The 13,356-nt window shown below is 47.4% G+C and overlaps 1 protein-coding gene across 4 annotated transcripts in view; it reads left to right on the forward strand.

Moving 5' to 3' along the window:
* LOC122555408 (pneumococcal serine-rich repeat protein-like) overlaps positions 1 to 13,356 on the forward strand; it is a 64,847-nt gene that overhangs the window by 24,381 nt on the left and 27,110 nt on the right. For 2 of the 4 annotated variants that reach the window (XM_043701389.1, XM_043701388.1), the window contains exons 2-3: positions 3,259 to 11,310; positions 11,537 to 12,052. In XM_043701389.1, coding sequence (XP_043557324.1) covers positions 3,285 to 11,310; positions 11,537 to 12,052 — 8,542 coding nt within the window. In that variant the 5' untranslated portion in view covers positions 3,259 to 3,284. The remainder of the gene's footprint in view (positions 1 to 3,258; positions 11,311 to 11,536; positions 12,053 to 13,356) is intronic. The other 2 variants (XM_043701390.1, XM_043701391.1) reach the window with 2 other exon arrangements.

A 13,356-nucleotide genomic window follows, 5' to 3' on the forward strand; every position in this document is an offset into this window, starting at 1 on the left:
CATTATTATTTTAAAACAGTGATTTGGAGGAGCTGGTATTAGACTGCAGTGGACAAAGTTAAAAACCACACAACAGCAGGTTATAGTCCAACAGGTTTATTTGGAAGCACTAGCTTTCAGAGCGCTGCTCCTTCATTAGGTGGAGGTTAAGATCATGCTCACAGAATTTATCACCAAAGGAGTCCAGTGTCATGGAGATATGATACAGTAAACAATTTTAGATTAGATTCCCTACAGTGTGAAAACAGGCCCTTCGGCCCAACCAGTCCACACCGACCCTCCAAAGTGTAATCCACCCAGATCCATTGCCCCTATGACTAATGCACCTAACACTATGGGCAATTTAGCATGGTTAATTCACCTAACCTGCACATCTTTGGACTGTGGGAGGAAAGCGGAGCACCCAGAGGAAACCCACGCAGACACGGGGAGAATGTGCAAACTCCACACAGACAGTCACCCAAGGCTGGAATCGAACCTGGAATCCTGGTGCTGTAAGGCTGCAGTGCTAACCACTGAGCCACTGTGCTGCCCTAGACCAATCAATCCTTAGTCTTGTTCATTTTTCAAGATTTTTATCGGATTTAAATTTGTCCATTCGCCATGGTGGGATTGATTCTGACTCTTTAGAACTACTTGATGTTGCTGGCTGTTTCAATTAAACAATCTTAGATTAAAACTTTCACATTTCCTAATGGGATATGCTGGTTTCTGCTCTTTGATGTGTTCTCAGATCTCCAATGGACCTTTTTAAGGCTTTTCAAATCCTCTTTCATTCCTGGGCAGCCACTGGTGAAATGTCTTTTTTGAATCGTGACATCTGATCTATTCCTGCGCCCCACTGGACCCGTGGAAGCAGTAAGGGAAATAAGACACAGCAATACCTTCCTTTCCCATTTCCCTACTCTCCCACATTTACCTCAACTCCCAACGTACTATTCTCTGCAGCTCACACTCCACCTTTATCCGCATCTCCTCATTCTTTACACCCAAACAAATCTCTTCATGTTTTGCTGTGCTAAATTTCATCTTTTGTGTCTTTGCCCACTTCATCAGTCTGTGTCCTTCTGAAGCTTGTTACTGTCCTTGCCGTGAGCTCAGTTGGCTGGGTCGTGCTGCAGAGCGATGCCAATAATGTGGGTTCAATTTCTGCACTGGCTGAGGTTCCCAACAAGACCCCACCTTCTCAGCTTCAACTGAGGCATGGTGACTCTTTGGATAAACTCACCATCAGTCTCTCTCTCTAAGAAAGCAGCCCCATGGTCATAGAAATGTATAGAGAAGGCCCTTCAGCCCATCAGGTCTGTTCTGCCAACCATTAATCCTCCCTTATCACACGAGGCCCATAACCTTGAATGTTGTGAGACTTCATGTGCTCATCCATGTACTTGTTAAAGGTAGCAAGGTGTTTCTTTCCCTCTCGTCCCTCCCAGGCAGTGCACCCCTCTTGGTAGAAATGCTTTCCCTCAATTCAGCTCCAAACTGCTTGCCTTTACTTTAAAATTACGTCTCCTTGTTATTGATCCTTTGACTGGAGAGAACAGCTGCTTTCTATCTACCCTGCCAATGCCTCTTATCGCGTTACTCCTCGGTCAGGTCCCCTCTCAATTTTATTTACCCCCAAAAGAAAACAACCTGAACTAATCCAGCCTCCCTTCACAGCTGAAATGTTTCAATACAGGCAACATCCTGGTATATCTCCTCTGCACCCGCTACCAGAACTCACATGGGACTCCAGCTACAATCTAATCATACTTTAGTTCAGCTCCAACATAATCTTCCTGCTCTTATAATCTGTGCTACATCTGATAAAGGCAGATGGCCTGTGAGACTTCACAACTACCTTACTACCCTACTGTTGTTAGAATACTGAATGGACTCACAAACTCTTGACATTCGCCTGTACCTGTGTTTTTGTTTTTGCTGCTGTTTGCCTATTATTACTTATCTATGCTACTTAACTCCATGATCTGCCTGTATTGCTCACAAGACAAAGCTTTTCACTGTGCCTCGGTACAGGTGACAATAAATTCAATTCAATTCAACCTGTCCTGTCACTTTCAAGGATCTGTGCACAAGCACTCCGATACCTCTGTTCCTCTCAGCTTCCCCAGTGTCCTGCCATTCATTGAGTAGTCCTGTGGTATTACGACAAATTTACCTTTACCTGACCTTATCATAGAATCAAGGTTAGAGTGGCGCTGGAAAAGCATAGCTGGTCAGGCAGCATCAGACGAGCAGGAAAATCGACGAAGGGCCTTTGCCTGAAACATCGGTTTTCCTGCTCCTCGGATGCTGCCTGACCTGCTGTGCTTTTCCAGCACCACTCTAATCTTGACTCTAATATCCAGCATCTGCAGTCCTCAGTTTTGCCTTATTATAGAATCTCTACAGTTTGGAAAAAAGCTATTTTGGCCCAACACATCCACACCAACCCTCTGAAGAGTATCCCTCCCAGACCCATCGCTTTACCCAATCACTGTACATTTCCACTGACTACTGCACCTAATCTATACATCCCTGAACACTATGGGCAATCCACACCTCTTTGGACTGTGGGAGGAAGCCAGAGCACCTGGTGGAAACCCACACAGACACAGGGAGAATATCAAACTCCACCCAGGCAATCATCCAAGTTCGGAATCATCCAATGATGTGCAAACTCCACACAGATAGTTGCCTGAGACGGGAAATGAACCCAGGTCCCTGGCACTCTGAGGCAGCAGTACTAGCCACTGTGCCACCGTGCCATCCATTTCACTATTCATATTCATTTTGCATTACTTGAAGAGCAATTCTAGAAATGCAAACTGCTAATCATTTACAGCACAAAAGGACTCAATCACTTTATTCTCCATACTGTTACTATAAATAGCAGTGATTATCATCTGTCCACAATGTATTTCATGAACAAAATTGAAATGAGATTTTAAACTAAAGCTTTGCTTGATTTGAAAGGAGGTAGCCATGATGTGGAGGTGCTGGTGTTGGACTGGGGTGGACAAAGTTAAAAATCACACAGCCCCCGGTTATAGTCCAATAGGTATATTTGAAAATACAAGCTTTTGGAGCGCTGCTTCTTCATCAGGTAACTGCTTCCAAATAAACCAATTGCACTATGACCTGGCGTTGTGCAATTCTTAATTTTAAGTTGAATGAGACAACTTTAAGAGGGTTTTTTAAGACTATAACAAACTTCTCTTCATTCAATAACATGCAAGAGCTTGTGCAATTCAAGGTTATGCATTCTGGTTTCAGGTTTCACAAATCAGTCATCAACAAATATGACAACGACAGCAATACAAAATGTCACTGAAATGACAACTCAACTATCAACATTCAATGCGGCAACAGACTCTGCAAGTACGACAGCAGTTCTCTCATCATCCACACATGGAGAAAGCAGTTCTTCAGCAAGTTGGTCCACAATGGTATCCAGCACAACGTCGGTTACAACAACACACAGTGCATCAAGTGTGTCAGCTACAACATCAGCAGAACCAACACTCAGTGTATCCAATGTGTCTACGGCAACATCAGCAGCACCAACACCCAGTGCATCCAGTGAGTCCGCTACAACATCAGAAATACAAACACCCAGTACATCCAGTGAATCTACTGCAACATCAGAAGCATCAACACCCAGTGCATCTAGTGAGTCTGCCACAACATCAGAAGCACCAACACCCAGTGCATCCAGTGAGTCTGCTCCCATATCAGAAACACCAACACCCAGTGCATCCAGTGAGTCTGCTACAACATCAGATGCACCAACACCCAGTTCATCCAGTGAGTCTGCTACAACATCAGAAGCACTAACACCCAATGCATCCAGTGAGTCTGGTACAACATCAGAAGCACTGACACCCAGTGTATCCAGTGAGTCTGCTACAACATCAGAAACACCAACACCCAGTGCATCCAGTGAAGCTGCTACATCAGAAGCACCAACATCCAGTGCATCGAGTGAGTCTGCTACAACATCAGAAGCACCAACACCCAGTGCATCCAGTGAGTCTGCTACCACATCAGAAGCACCAACACCCAGTGCATCCAGTGAATCTGCTACAACATCAGAAGCACCAACACCCAGTGCATCCAGCGATTCTGCTACAACATCAGAAACACCAACACCCAGTGCATCGAGTGAGACTGCTACAACATCAGAAGCACCAACACCCAGTGCATCTAGTGACTCTGCCACAACATCAGAAGCACCAACATCCAGTGAGTCTGCCACAACATCAGAAGCACTGACACCCAGTGTATCCAGTGAGTCTGCTTCAACATCAGAAGCACCAACAGCCAGTGCATCCAGTGAGTCTACTGCAACATCAGAAGCACCAACACCCAGTGAATCCAGTGCGTCTGCTACATCAGAAGCACCAACACCCAGTGAATCCAGTGAGTCTGCTGCAACATCAGAAACACCAACACCCAGTGCATCCAGTGAATCTGCTACAACATCAGAAGCACCAACACCCAGTGCATCCAGTGAAACTGCTACAACATCAGAAGCACCAACACCCAGTGCATCGAGTGAGTCTGCTACAGCATCAGAAGCACCAACACCCAGTGCATCCAGTGAATCTGCTACAGCATCAGAAGCACCAACACCCAGTGCATCCAGCGATTCTGCTGCAACATCAGAAGCACCAACACCCAGTGCATCGAGTGAGTCTGCCACAACATCAGAAGCACCAGCATCCAGTGCATCGAGTGAGTCTGCTGCAACATCAGAAGCACCAACACCCAGTGCATCGAGTGAGTCTGCCATAACATCAGAAGCACCAACATCCAGTGAGTCTGCCACAACATCAGAAGCACTGACACCCAGTGTATCCAGTGAGTCTGCTTCAACATCAGAAGCACCAACAGCCAGTGCATCCAGTGAGTCTACTGCAACATCAGAAGCACCAACACCCAGTGAATCCAGTGCGTCTGCTACATCAGAAGCAACAACATCCAGTGCATCCAGTGAGTATACTGGAACATCAGAAGCACCAACTCCCAGTGCATCGAGTGAGTCTGCTACAACATCAGAAACACCAACACCCAGTGCATCCAGTGAATCTGCTACAACATCAGAAGCACCAACACCCAGTGCATCCAGTGAATCTGCTACAACATCAGAAGCACCAACACCCAGTGCATCGAGTGAGTCTGCCATAACATCAGAAGCACCAACACCCAGTGCATCCAGTGGATCTGCTACATCAGAAGCACCAACACCCAGTGCATCCAGTGAGTCTGCTACATCAGAAGCACCAACACCCAGTGCATCGAGTGAGTCTGCTACATCAGAAGCACCAACACCCAGTGCATCGAGTGAGTCAGCTACAACATCAGAAACACCAACACCCAGTGCATCCAGTGAGTCAGCTACAACATCAGAAACACTAACACCCAGTGCATCCAGTGGGTCTGCCACAACATCAGAAGCACCAATACCCAGTGCATCGAGTGAGTCTGCGACAACATCAGCAGCACCAACACCCAGTGCATTCAGTGAGTCTGCCACATCAGAAGCATCAACACCCAGTGCATCCAGTGAGTCTGCTACATCGGAAGCACCAACACCCAGTGCACCCAGTGAGTCTGCGACAACATCAGAAGCACCAACACCCAGTGCATCCAGTGAGTCTGCTACATCAGAAGCACCAACACCCAGTGCATCCAGTGAGTCTGCTACAACATTAGAAGCACCAACACCCAGTGCATCCAGTGAGTCTGGTACAACATCAGAAGCACTGACACCCAGTGTATCCAGTGAGTCTACTGCAACATCAGAAGCAACAACACCCAGTGAATCCAGTGAGTCTGCTACATCAGAAGCATCAACACCCAGTGCATCCAGTGAGTCTACTGGAACATCAGAAACACCAACACCCAGTGCATCCAGTGAGTCTGCTACCACATCAGAAACACCAACACCCAGTGCATCGAGTGAGTCTGCCACAACATCAGAAGCACCAACACCCAGTGCATCCAGTGAATCTGCTACAACATCAGAGGCACCAACACCCAGTGCTTCCAGTGAATCTGCTACATCAGAAGCACCAACACCCAGTGCATCCAGCGATTCTGCGACAACATCAGAAACACCAACACCCAGTGCATCGAGTGAATCTGCTACAACATCAGAAGCACCAACACCCAGTGCATCCAGTGAATCTGCTACAACATCAGAAGCACCAACACCCAGTGCATCCAGCGATTCTGCTACAACATCAGAAACACCAACACCCAGTGCATCGAGTGAGTCTGCTACAACATCAGAAGCACCAACACCCAGTGCATCGAGTGAGTCTGCTACCACATCAGAAGCACCAACACCCAGTGCATCCAGTGATTCTGCTGCAACATCAGAAGCACCAACACCCAGTGCATCCAGTGAGTCTGCCACAACATCAGAAGCACCAACACCCAGTGCATCCAGTGAGTCTGCTACAACATCAGAAACACCAACACCCAGTGCATCCAGTGAAGCTGCTACATCAGAAGCACCAACACCCAGTGCATCCAGTGGGTCTGCCACAACATCAGCAGCAACAACACCCAGTGCATTCAGTGAGTCTGCTACAACATCAGAAGCACCAACACCCAGTGCATCCAGTGGGTCTGCCACAACATCAGAAGCACCAACACGCAGTGCATCCAGTGAATCTGCTACAACATCAGAAGCACCAACACCCAGTGCATCCAGTGAGTCAGCTACAACATCAGAAGCACCAACACCCAGTGCATCCAGTGAGTATGCTGCAACATCAGAAGCACCAACACCCAGTGCATCGAGTGAGTCTGCTACAACATCAGAAGCACCAACACCCAGTGCATCCAGTGAGTCTGCTACAACATCAGAAGCACCAACACCCAGTGCATCGAGTGAGTCTGCTACAACATCAGAAGCACCAACACCCAGTGCATCGAGTCAGTCTGCTACAACATCAGAAGCACCAACACCCAGTGCATCCAGTGAGTCTGCTACAACATCAGAAGCACCAACACCCAATGCATCGAGTCAGACAGCTACAACATCAGAAGCACTAACACCCAGTGCATCCAGTGAGTCTGCTACAACATCAGAAGCACTAACACCCAGTGCATCCAGTGAGTCTGCTACATCAGAAGCACCAACACCCAGTGCATCCAGTGAATCTGCTACATCAGAAGCAACAACACCCAGTGCATCCAGTGAGTCTGCTACATCAGAAGCACCAACAACCATTGCATCGAGTGAGTCTGCTTCATCAGAAGCACCAACTCCCAGTGCATCGAGTGAGTCTGCTACAACATTAGAAGCATCAACACCCAGTGCATCCAGTGAGTCTGCTACATCAGAAGCACCAACACCCAGTGCATCCAGTGAGTCTGCTACATCAGAAGCACCAACAGCCAGTGCACTGACTGAGTCTGCTACAACATCAGAAGCTCCAACACCCAGTGCATCCAGTGAGTCTGTCACAACATCAGAAGCACCAACACCCAGTGCATCCAGTGAATCTGCTACAACATCAGAAGCACCACCACCCAGTGCATCCAGCGATTCTGCTACAACATCAGTAACACCAACACCCAGTGCATCGAGTGAGTCTGCTACCACATCAGAAGCACCATCACCCAGTGCTTCCAGTGAATCTGCTACATCAGAAGCGCCAACACCCAGTGCATCGAGTGAATCTGCTACAGCATCAGAAGCACCAACACCCAGTGCATCCAGCGATTCTGCTACAACATCAGAAACACCAACATCCAGTGCATCGAGTGAGTCTGCTGCAACATCAGAAGCACCAACACCCAGTGCATCCAGTGAGTCTGCCATAACATCAGAAGCACCAACACCCAGTGCATCCAGTGAGTCTGCCACAACATCAGAAGCACCAACACCCAGTGCATCCAGTGAGTCTGCTACAACATCAGAAGCACCAACAGCCAGTGCATCGACTGAGTCTGCCACAACATCAGAAGCACCAACACCCAGTGCATCGAGTGAGTCTGTCACAACATCAGAAGCACCTACACCCAGTGCATCCAGTGGGTCTGACACAACATCAGAAGCACCAACACCCAGTGCATCCAGTGGGTCTGACACAACATCAGAAGCACCAACACCCAGTGCATCCAGTGAGTCTGCTGCAACATCAGAAGCACCAACACCCAGTGCATCGAGTGAGTCTGCTACAACATCAGAAGCACCAACACCCAGTGCATCCAGTGAGTCTGCTAGCACATCAGAAACACCAACACCCAGTGCATCGAGTGAGTCTGCTACAACATCAGAAGCACCAACACCCAGTGCGTCCAGTGAGTCTGCTACATCAGAAGCACCAACACCCAGTGCACCCAGTGAGTCTGCGACAACATCAGCAGTACCAACACTCAGTGCATCCAGTGAGTCTGCTACAACAGAAGCACCAACACCCAGTGCATCGAGTGAGTCTCCTACAACATCAGAAGCACCAACACCCAGTGCATCCAGTGAGTCTGCTACATCAGAAGCACCAACACCCAGTGCATCCAGTGGATCTGCTACATCAGAAGCACCAACACCCAATGCATCCAGTGAGTCTGCTACATCAGAAGCACCAACACCCAGTGCATCCAGTGGGTCTGACACAACATCAGAAGCACCAACACCCAGTGCATCCAGTGAGTCTGCCACAACATCTGAAACACCAACACCCAGTGCATCCAATGAGTCTGCTACAACATCAGAAACACCAACACCCAGTGCATCGAGTGAGTCTGTTACAACATCAGAAGCACCAACACCCAATGCATCGAGTGAGTCTGCTACCACATCAGAAACACCAACACCCAGTGCATCCAGTGGGTCTGTTACAACATCAGAAGCACCAACACCCAGTGCATCGAGTGAGTCTGTTACAACATCAGAAGCACCAACACCCAATGCATCGAGTGAGTCTGCTACCACATCAGAAGTACCAACACCTAGTGCATCCAGTAAGTCTGCTACAACATCAGTCGCACCAATTCCCAATGCCTCCAGTGCGTCTGCTACAACATCAGAAGCGCCAACACCCAGTGCATCCAGTGAGTCTGCTACAACATCAGTAGCACCAACACCCAGTGCATCGAGTGAGTCTGTCACAACATCAGAAGCACCAACACCCAGTGCATCCAATGAGTCTGCTACAACATCAGAAGCTCCAACAGCCAGTGCATCCAGTGAGTCTGTCACAACATCAGAAGCACCAACACCCAGTGCATCCAGTGAGTCTGTCACAACATCAGAAGCACCAACACCCAGTGCATCCAGTGATTCTGCTACCACACCAGAAATACCAACACCCAGTGCATCGAGTGAGTCTGCCACAACATCAGCAGCACCAACACCCAGTGCATCGAGTGAGTCTTCTACAACATCAGAAGCACCAACACCCAGTGCATCCAGTGAATCTGCTACATCAGAAGCACCAACACCCAGTGCATCCAGTGAGTCTGCTACATCAGAAGCAGCAACATCCAGTGCATCGAGTGAGTCTGCTACAACATCAGAAGCACCAACACGCAGTGCATCCAGTGAATCTACTACCACATCAGCAGCACCAACAGCCAGTGCATCGAGTGAGTCTACTGCAACATCAGAAACACCAACACCCAGTGCATCCAGTGAGTCTGCTACAACATCCAAAGCACCGACACCCAGTGCATCCAGTGTGCCTGTGACATCAGAAGCACCATCACCCAGTGCATTGAGTGTAGCCAGTACATCAGCTGCACCAACACCCAGTGCATCGAGTGTATCCAGTACATCAGCTGCACCAACACCCAGTGTTTCCAGTGTATCCAGTACATCAGCTGCACCAACACCCAGTGTATCCAGTGTATCTAGTACATCAGCTGCACCAACACTCAGTGCATCGGGTGTATCCAGTCCATCAGCTGCACCAACCCCCAGTGCATCGAGTGTATCCAGTACATCAGCTGCACCAACACCCAGTGCATCGAGTGTATCCAGTACATCAGCTGCACCAACAGCCAGTGTATCCAGTATATCGAGTACATCAACTGCACAAACAGCCAGTGCATCCAGTGCATCGGGTGTATCCAGCACATCAGCTGCACCAACCCCCAGTGCATCCAATGTATCCAGTACATCAGCTGCATCAACACCCAGTGCATTAAGTGTGTCCAGTACATCAGCTGCACTGACACCCAGTGTATCCAGTGTATCCAGTACATCCGCTGCACCAACACCCAGTGCATTAAATGTGTCCAGTACATCAGCTGCACCAACACCCAGTGCATTAAGTGTGTCCAGTACATCAGCTGCACCAACACCCAGTGTTTCCAGTATATCCAGTACATCCGCTGCACCAACACCCAGTGCATCCAATGTATCCAGTACATCAGCTGCACCAACACCCAGTGCATTAAGTGTGTCCAGTACATCAGCTGCACTGACACCCAGTGTATCCAATGTATCCAGTATATCCGCTGCACCAACACCCAGTGCATCCAATGTATCCAGTACATCAGCTGCACCAACACCCAGTGCATTAAATGTGTCCAGTACATCAGCTGCACCAACACCCAGTGCATCGAGTATATCCAGTACATCAGCTGCACCAACACCCAGTGTATCCAGTGTATCCAGTACATCCGCTGCACCAACACCCAGTGCATCCAATGTATCCAGTACATCAGCTGCACCAACACCCAGTGCATTAAGTGTGTCCAGTGCATCCGCTGCACCAACACCCAGTGCATCCAATGTATCCAGTACATCAGCTGCACCAACACCCAGTGCATTAAGTGTGTCCAGTACATCAGCTGCACCAACACCCAGTGTATCCAGTGTATCCAGTACATCCACTGCACCAACACCCAGTGCATCCAATGTATCCAGTACATCAGCTGCACCAACACCAAGTGCATCGAGTGTATCTGCTCCTTCTTCAGCTGTTGGAATTCATACTTCAAACGTGACCAGTAGTATATCTGCTACACCACCAATCAGTACGTCAAGTGTGTCCCGTTCTCCATTACCTACACCTACCTTTGCTACATCAAGTGTGTCAAAAGCTGTATCATCCACATCTTCATCTGGAACTTCAGACCAGTCAACCACCGATTTCCAGGTGTCCACCTCTAACCCATCAAGTGTTTCAGGTTCATTGTCTTCATCTGCAACTTCATCTACTCTTATTAATCCATCGTCCACTGAATCACCAACTGCTTCCTCTGGTATCTCAAATCTGTCGATGTCTACATCGGTTGGAGCCATTTCTAAAACACCACATGCAACAATTTCTACTCCAGCTGCAGTTACATCTGGTGTATCAGGTATGGAGATAACATTGTCAGATACACCTGTATAATGTAAGACAAGCAGATCATTTTTAATATTTCCAGAGCCAACAGATATATTTCCCTCTATGTTTCTTCTGCTTTGCTGCCACATCTGATTATTTGGTTTATCATGTACAAACTGGGCTGTGGGTAGACAATAAACATAGTATTAAATTCTTTTATAAATGATTAATAATTTTGTTTTTTGACATTGTCATAGATTCCACTGCATCCACTGACAGTGCCTCAGGAGGAGTCATATTCAGCACCACTTCCTCATCAACTAACATCGTTTCAACAATTACTTCTCAAGCATCTGGCAGTACCACCATCTCTTTCAATCCAACCAGCAGCGTTGGTGCAACATCAAACCCAGCCAGCAGTGACAGGTCTACCAGCATTGCTCCCTCCAACACGACCCTCCCAACTACCAGCACTTTACCGGCTATCATTAGTTCTGATGGCACAACAATAACCTCCAATTCCAGCACCATCAGTCTGATTGCTACCACCACCACATCCAGCTCTGTTATCACAGCTCCAACAACCTCGATGACTGTTACCACCACAACACCCACCACTCCCACGACAGCAGCAACCACCACCAGTACCATCACAACTATCAGTGCTGCCAACAGCTCTCCCACCACGTCTCCAACAACCTCGACTACTGTTACCACCACACACCCCACAACAACAACTGCTACCAGTACCAATGTGACCACTGCGCTCTGTGGTAAGTTGCTTGCTAATATCTAATATCTGGTGGCTCCCCCTAATTATAGGGCAAATGATTAAGCATTGAACAAAAGGTATTTATGTTATGATATTTTGTAGATTACTGCAACTAAATCACAGAAATAAAGCATTTCCTGGCTAAATCTCTGAGCTGGTTTACCAGGTAATGAGTAGAATATGCCCAGACATATCTGTGATTGGTGGGGCAGATGTTCTTAATACTGAAGGCCTTTTGATATGCATCAGTTCATACACTTCGAAAAAGCCAACTGACTACAAGATTGAGATCAAAGGATAAGAAACGCAACTTTATTGTTTCACCAGCTGAACTCTTTAGAATTGTTTGGAAAGAAAAATGATCTATAGTCAATTCTTAAAGGCAGCAAGATTAGATGCTACTCTGGGATTTTAGTTGAAACACTTTCCTTTTGCAGTTAAGTAGGATCGTATGGAGTCTATCGTAATGCAGAGTGCCATGTTGGGTTGAGCAGTTTGGGATGATGACATCATAACAGCAGAAGTAGGCCATTCAGCCCAGTGAGCCTGTTCTTCCATCCAATGAGATCATGGCTGATCTGATAATCCACAACTCCACTTTCCTGCCATTTCCAATAAGCCTTGATTCCCATTGAGATTAAAAATAGGTCTATCTCAACCTTGAATATACTTAATAACCTGGCCTCAATGGATTCAGGAACCTCTGGGAGAAGAATTTCCTCCTTATCTCTGTCTTCAATGTTGGATCATATCTTCCTGTGTTTGTGTTTTTAACCCAAATGGTAAGAACATTGATTGCAGTCTACACATTGAATCATTGAATTCAACCCATTTATTGAAGAAGATAACATTTGAAGTTGATCACAGAATGATGGTGGTGCAGAAGGTGGCTGGAACTAGAAGCAATTGGAATCAAGGGGCAAAATTGTCACTGGTTGGACCTATACCTGACACATTGAAAGCTGGCCATTCTTGTTATTGATCAGTCAATCTCAGCTTCAGAATATTTCTGCAGGAGTCGCTTAGGGTAGTGTCCTAGGCACCACCATCTTCAGGTGTTTCAGCATAGACCTTCCCTCCATTATAAGGTCAAAAGTGGGAATGTTCATTGATGATTAGATTAGATTAGATTAGATTACTTACAGTGTGGAAACAGGCCCTTCGGCCCAACAAGTCCACACCGTCCCGCCGAAGCGTAACCCACCCAGACCCATTCTCCTACATTTACCCCTTCACCTAACACTACGGGCAATTTAGCATGGCCAATTCACCTAACCTGCACATTTTTTGGACTGTGGAAGGAAA

The sequence above is a fragment of the Chiloscyllium plagiosum genome, chromosome 12, assembly GCF_004010195.1.
Source record: "Chiloscyllium plagiosum isolate BGI_BamShark_2017 chromosome 12, ASM401019v2, whole genome shotgun sequence".
NCBI lineage: Eukaryota > Metazoa > Chordata > Chondrichthyes > Orectolobiformes > Hemiscylliidae > Chiloscyllium > Chiloscyllium plagiosum.